Source organism: Pundamilia nyererei, unplaced genomic scaffold, assembly GCF_000239375.1.
Source record: "Pundamilia nyererei isolate P.nyererei 1_Seehausen unplaced genomic scaffold, PunNye1.0 scaffold00085, whole genome shotgun sequence".
NCBI classification, from domain to species: Eukaryota; Metazoa; Chordata; class Actinopteri; order Cichliformes; family Cichlidae; genus Pundamilia; species Pundamilia nyererei.
In genome coordinates, this window is record NW_005187486.1 from 27,652 (window position 1) to 34,006 (window position 6,355).

Below are 6,355 nucleotides of genomic sequence, written 5' to 3' on the forward strand. Positions count from 1 at the left end.
GTGTGTGTGGGTGTGTAGCAGTGTGAGCCCTGGTCAGGGGTGAACCTGCTGGACTGGGATGTGGATGTATTTCAGGCCGTTACCTGTCCAGCTCCCCAGGTGGGTGTGCTTTGCCCAGGTAAAGGGATTGTGTTTAAGTTAAACCCAAGCTCAACCTGAGGCCCTTTGCCTCCACTTTCCACCCCAACACTATCTAAGGCAAAAGACTCAAAAAGTTTATGTAAAAATAAATACATTAATTAATGGTGCAAAAAGAAAAATGTAGGGTACTGTTCAGAAGTGCAGCTGTTGTAATTCCCACTTACAGCTCAATCTGAAAAGCTTAGAAGTAAAAAATATAAATAAATAAAATTCTGACTGCATGTAACTGCAGTCTCTTGGTGTGTGTTTGGGCTTTATTTGGAAAGATCTAACCTCTTCACTGCATGTCTAAGTTCTTCCAGCTTCTCTTTGCATGCAGATCGACTGACTGGTGATGTTCATTGATTTTTGACAATAGAGGGATATCCTGGAAATGTCTTTGCTGTTCTGTAAACATTTTCATGCATTCAGCTGGTTCTCCTTTGCTGTCTTTGTTTTGGATTTAGTATTTATTAGCTCTTTCCCATCAAACAAAAACGGGCTGAGAAGGCTTTGAGATGACTTTGATTAAAAGTGGTTAAAAAGCAACGATTGAAAAAAACCTCGAATGGCAATATCAGATTTAGCCCAAAAACAGTGATTGGTGCTTATATGGTTCTCTCAAGGTTCATAATGCAAGCAAATAATTGATTAGTGCATCAACAGTTTACGCAATGTGTTTGGTTTTTGAAGTTTGGCTTAGTTTATTCTTTTAAAAAGGGGCTAAATCACATGAATTGTGCACTTGAATGAATCGTTATGAAAAAGATTCTTTGTACTCTTCTGTCTCACTGCTTGTCTCAATTCTTACTGCTCCATGCAAGGAGGCATCATGGGACTCCTGGGTAAGCATGGGTTCTTTATGTTTTAATTAAGGGCTCTCTTAGAAAACCACAACTACACCTTTTTTCTTACATTTTTCTGTATTTGTGGACTTTGAAATAAGCTCTTCAATTCTTCCTTTCATGCTTTAAAACCTCCTTCCTTTTTAATACCCTGCACAACCCTGGGTCGTGACTCTTGTTACACTCTTTAAACCCAAATGCTCCTCTGCCACCCTCATCCATCCACCTACCCAACCTTTATGCTTACAAACCTGTCACAATGCTCCACAACGCTTGACCTTTATAGCAAGAACAGACTGCCACAGAGGTTGAACAGCAGTATGACGATGACCAGTACCAAGAAGAAGCCCAAGGTGGATGGGATTACAGCCAAAGCAACACCCAAAGTTATAGTCAGCCTGGCTGGGATGAGGCAGAGACGGCGGTGGGTGAGGAGGGCTGGATTGACGACACAGACTATGAGGCTCAGCCATACACCGAGCCCAACTGGGACAACGACGGTGCCAATGTGGAACAGGGGGGCTGGGGTGATGATCAATACACACAGGTAGAGTTGGATGGATTGGGGCAGGTGGGACCTCAGCTAGATGCTGAAAAGTCAAGAATCCCTCAAATCTGGGGAAAGCACCCTAAAAAGCCATCAACCTGATCTTCTTTTCTTCCACTTTGATCTACTTTTTACTCTATCATACTTCTAACCTCTCTATCATTAACCAAATGGAGCATTTCAAAGACTTCCTGAATTATATATCTTGATTTTTCTGTGTATTGTTGGTCCAGAGTGCGGTGACCAATGGTTCAGATGGCGAACTCCCTCCAGGGTTCCTCTACAAGGTAAGTGAACCAAATTTTTATGCTTAATTACAAGAAGGTAACATCCTGCACCTTCTAAAAAGATTCAGTTTTACAGACTTCATATGCAAATCAGATGTAAATGGGAAACGTTTGTTTTGTTTTCTCCAGGTGAAAGCGGTACACGACTATGCTGCTACTGATGGTGATGAGCTGGAACTGAAGATGGGAGACGTTGTGTTGGTTTTGGCCTTTGACAACCCAGATGAACAGGTCAGTTTAAGTGGACTCATTCTGCTTACTTTAGCTTCTTGTTTTTATTCTTGCACTACACTAGAGTAGCTTTGCATGATCCACAGTTCAAAATAACTTTTTTTTTTTTAATCCTATACTGGAACCCATCAGTTTGCTCTCTGTCTGAAACAAGCTGATTTAGATCCTCCTCCATGTGTCATCTTTCTTTCGTTAGCAGCCCCTCGTAAACAAAAGGTTTGAACAGCAGATGGTGTGCCTGAGATGACTATATAGCACACATGGGCAAAATACAGCTTGTCCTGCTATTGAGCTCCTCATCTTGTGAAATTGACTCCAACGCCACCATGTTGAACTGCAGCTCATAGCATCAATAAGCTCAGCTTAGTGACACATTATCAAACATTTTCTGGAAAAAAACATTCAAGTTTGATTTAAAGTGACTAGCCACGTCTACTCAAACTTGAGGATTTAAAAGCATCTCACCACATCTTTTACTCTAGAACACTTTAGTGGTTCATGGTCGACTTGATGACTGTAAGGTGTCCAGGTCCTGTGGGCGGCAACAGTTGCTTCTCTGTGATCATTGCTGATGTCTTTCTCTCTTTGGCATTGTGTTAACACACTCCTAAATGCTCATGAGTAAAGCAGCAAACTACCCAAACTTCTGCGTTCATAGAGATGTTCATACTTATTGGTTGAATTTTAGATGTACTTTTTTTTTCTTAGATAAATGACTTGTAAAATTGTTATTATTTATGTAGTTTACCTGAGGCTGTAATTACCAAATGTTAAATCTTTGATTGTACTCTGTGTGTCTGTAGGATGATGGCTGGCTCATGGGCTTGAAGGAGTCTCACTGGTTTCAGAAGAAAGATATTTCAGCCAAAGGCGTTTTCCCCGAAAACTTCACCCAGAGGGTTTGAGGTTTACGCCACATGCAAAGTCTGCTATTCATACAATTTCCTCAGATATCTTATCTGAGACAGAAGAAGTCATGTTGTCTTTACGTATCTACCTACACACCAAAATGTATTAGCAAAACATGATTGGGTGCAAAAGTGTGTATTTAAAAAATTAATATATGTTAAAAGATGATGAAGAATTAGGCTTTATCCTTTATTGTGACAGTTTGGTAAACGATGTGCTAACGTCTCAATCGAAATGTTGTCCTGAAATTTCTTTTTGTTTTGATTTTTAACTTATTGATTTCTTCTACTTTCGGTGAATCCAAACAAAACACAAAGTGGTGTGTTACTCATATTTAAGTAAGTTAACATAAGTCATGGATGTACTGTACGGATGTCAAAATGTTTTCTTGTTTTTGGAAAAGTATGTTTTTAAAACATACTCCCTTGCATGAAGTGTTTCTTTGTATTTTCATTTTGTTTGTAATACAGCAAACACTGTGACACCAGGCGGGGACCCTCCTCTGTGAAAACAAGGCTGTGATTATTCTAAAGTTACAGGAGTCCTCAAAGAGCCCTGGAGAACACCACAAGGTTTATTTGCAGGGTTTCTGTCTTGCCTTGTCAAAATCAGTTTCAGTTTCTTGAGCTTGTAGGATTTTCAAAGGGAACAGTAGCTTTTAATTTATATTACTGGCCATTTTGAGGACACGAGATGACGTGAAGCTTACATTTTCTAATTCCCACATGGTTTTGTTTTGGGGGTTTTTCTCTCTTCAATGATGAATGAAATGGTGAACCTTGCTATCAAACTCGGCTGTTTTTGTTTTTTTCCCTTAATGACACATTTTTTTTTTCATATAAATTGGATTCTGAATGTCTGTGCTATCCGGACTTCACTTTTTTGCTGCTTAAGCACGTTTTCTTTCATCTTTTTTGAAGTATAAATTTGTGTCCATGGAGTTCACAGAAAACTGAAAGTGAAAGGTTTAAAGTTTGAAAACTCTGAGCCTTTCAGAAATCTGTGCAAAAGATATTTTTACACTGTGGAATAAATAAGGAACATTTAATAATGCAGCATTTGAAGGACGGAATCAGCGTCATTAAAGGCCAATTAAACAATGTGTGTCCTGTTGTGTGTTGCTTATTAGCCCTTTATTTAAAACCGCTCTGATGCCGCTCACTGGTTTGGAGCTTTGTGTTTTGTGTGTTGTTGTGGAAATTTTAAATAAACCGCAAAACCCCCAGTGTCATCATATTAACCTTTTGAAACCAGAGACACAGGCTGCTAACAAAAATAATTATTATTTATAAATAATAATTATTTTTACTTTGATATCTTATGCACAATTTTCCAATAATACTTTGGAAAATTTTATGTGTACTTAAGTGTTTTCAAAAAGTTTTAGTCCTTCTTTTCCTAAAGCAATGATTTGAAATGTTCCTCCACCACTTTTCTCACTCGCAAATTATTTTTAGTAACGTAGTGTATAATTATGGAAGCAATTATATTTACACTTCTTCAGCCAGGAAGGAGTGCAGAAAGGTGTAGACGTCTATGGAAAGTGCAGACAAGCATCTCAAATGATCTGTTTTAATCAGACACATTTGCCTGGAAACAATATTTTTGTGTTTCTTTGTAAATACTATTCTGACCTCTTAAACTGAAGAAAATCACACCCCTAATAATGCAAACTTTAAGCTGTAATTAAAACAGGTGAGCTATAAAAACAAAATTTCAACAAAGCATGCGTAAGAACTGTGCTGCCTAAATTTGTTCAACATGGGAAATGCCCTACGAGAGAGAATAACACCTTGGACCATGTTTACTCAAATATTAAGCAAGCCTACAGATCTTTTCCCCTCCCCCACCTGAGTATGTCTGACCACCTCTCTCTGCTCGTTGTCCCGGCATACACACCACTCAGGAAAAGGACAAAGCCCATCATCAGAACCATTAGCACCTTTTCTGAGGAAGCTCTCGCTCAGTTGCAGGAGTGTTTTGCCCTCGCAGAGTGGAGTGTCTTCGAGCATGATGACCTAGAGCAGGGGTCCCCAACTCCAGGCCTCAAGTCCTGCAGTTTTTAGATGTGTCTGTGATCCAACACAGCTGATTCAAATGGCTAAATGACCTCCTCAACATGTCTTGCAGTTCTCCAGAGGACTGGTAATGAACTAATCATTTGATTCAGGTGTGTTGACCCAGGGTGAGATCTAAAAACTGCAGGACACCGGCCCTCGAGGCCTGGAGTTGGGGACCCCTGACCTAGAGACTCACACAACCGCAGTGCTAGGTTACATCACGCACTGCATGGACACTGTCACCATGGAAAGGCGTGTCCGGGTCTACCCCAACTGTAAACCCTGGATGACAAGTTAGGTTGGGGCATTGTTAAAGGCACACAACTCGGCATACAAATCTGGGGACCAGGATATGTACAGCAGAGCAAGAGCAGACCTTAAAAAAGGCATCAGAGCAGCAAAACTGGACTTCTCGAACAAGCTATTGGATCACCTCTCTGATAACAACTCCAGAAAGGTATGGGAGGCCCTGAAACATATCACAAGGCAAAGGGACAAATACAGATAATATAGACATCTCATTAGCAGAGGAACTTAACCGCTTCTTTGCCCGCTTTGAGAAAACTGCAGACACCCCCACCATGCACACCGCCCTGCCCTGCCCACAGCCTCCTCTGAGCACAGCCCTCACACCTTTAGTCTCCAAGAACACCAGGCTCACAATGTGTAAAGAGCAGTAAATCAGAGGAAAGCTGCTGGCCCTGACGGAATATCTGGGAGAATGCTCAAAGCCTGGGCTGTCCAGCTGGCTCCTGTGTTCACCATTATTCAACCTCTCCCTGTCACATGCCACTGTCCCTCACTGCCTGAAATCAGCAACAATAGTCCCAGTCCCCAAGTCCACCACCATCAGTAGCCCCAGCGACTACAGACTCATCACTCTGACTCCAGTGGTTGCAAAGTGCTTCGAGAAGCTGGTCCTAAAGCACATAAAGGACTGCCTCCCACCCAGCTTCGACCCCCAGCAGTTTTCCTATAAGGCAAACAGGTCCACTGAGGATGCAGTTTCCACCGCCCTCCACTCTGCTCTGCATCACCTGGAGAATCCTGGAACATCAGTGAGGATGCTCTTCGTTGACTTCAGCTCGGCCTTCAATACCATCATCCCAGGCCTTCTTATAGCCAAGGTGGTAAATTTGTACTCCCCCCCCCTCCCACGCCACATGTGCATAGATCAAAAACGTTCTCACAGAGCGTTCACAATCAGTCATGGTTGTGAACGGTCTCCCTGGACATCTCGACCGTGCCAGCTTGAGATGTCTCTCCAGAGCCAGGGCAATTATAAAAGACTACCTCCATCCTAACCACCACCTAACAGCATCCTGCCCTCTGGAAAAAGGTTCAGATCCATCAGGT

At 41.7% G+C, this 6,355-nt stretch overlaps 1 protein-coding gene across 1 annotated transcript in view; it reads left to right on the forward strand.

Moving 5' to 3' along the window:
- LOC102207528 (myc box-dependent-interacting protein 1-like) overlaps positions 1-4,041 on the forward strand; it is a 24,612-nt gene extending 20,571 nt beyond the window's left edge. Inside the window, exons 11-15 of the mRNA XM_013912268.1 lie at positions 945-965; positions 1,252-1,512; positions 1,746-1,799; positions 1,929-2,030; positions 2,834-4,041. Coding sequence (XP_013767722.1) covers positions 945-965; positions 1,252-1,512; positions 1,746-1,799; positions 1,929-2,030; positions 2,834-2,935 — 540 coding nt within the window. The 3' untranslated portion in view covers positions 2,936-4,041. The remainder of the gene's footprint in view (positions 1-944; positions 966-1,251; positions 1,513-1,745; positions 1,800-1,928; positions 2,031-2,833) is intronic.
- The last annotated feature ends 2,314 nt before the right edge of the window (positions 4,042-6,355 follow it).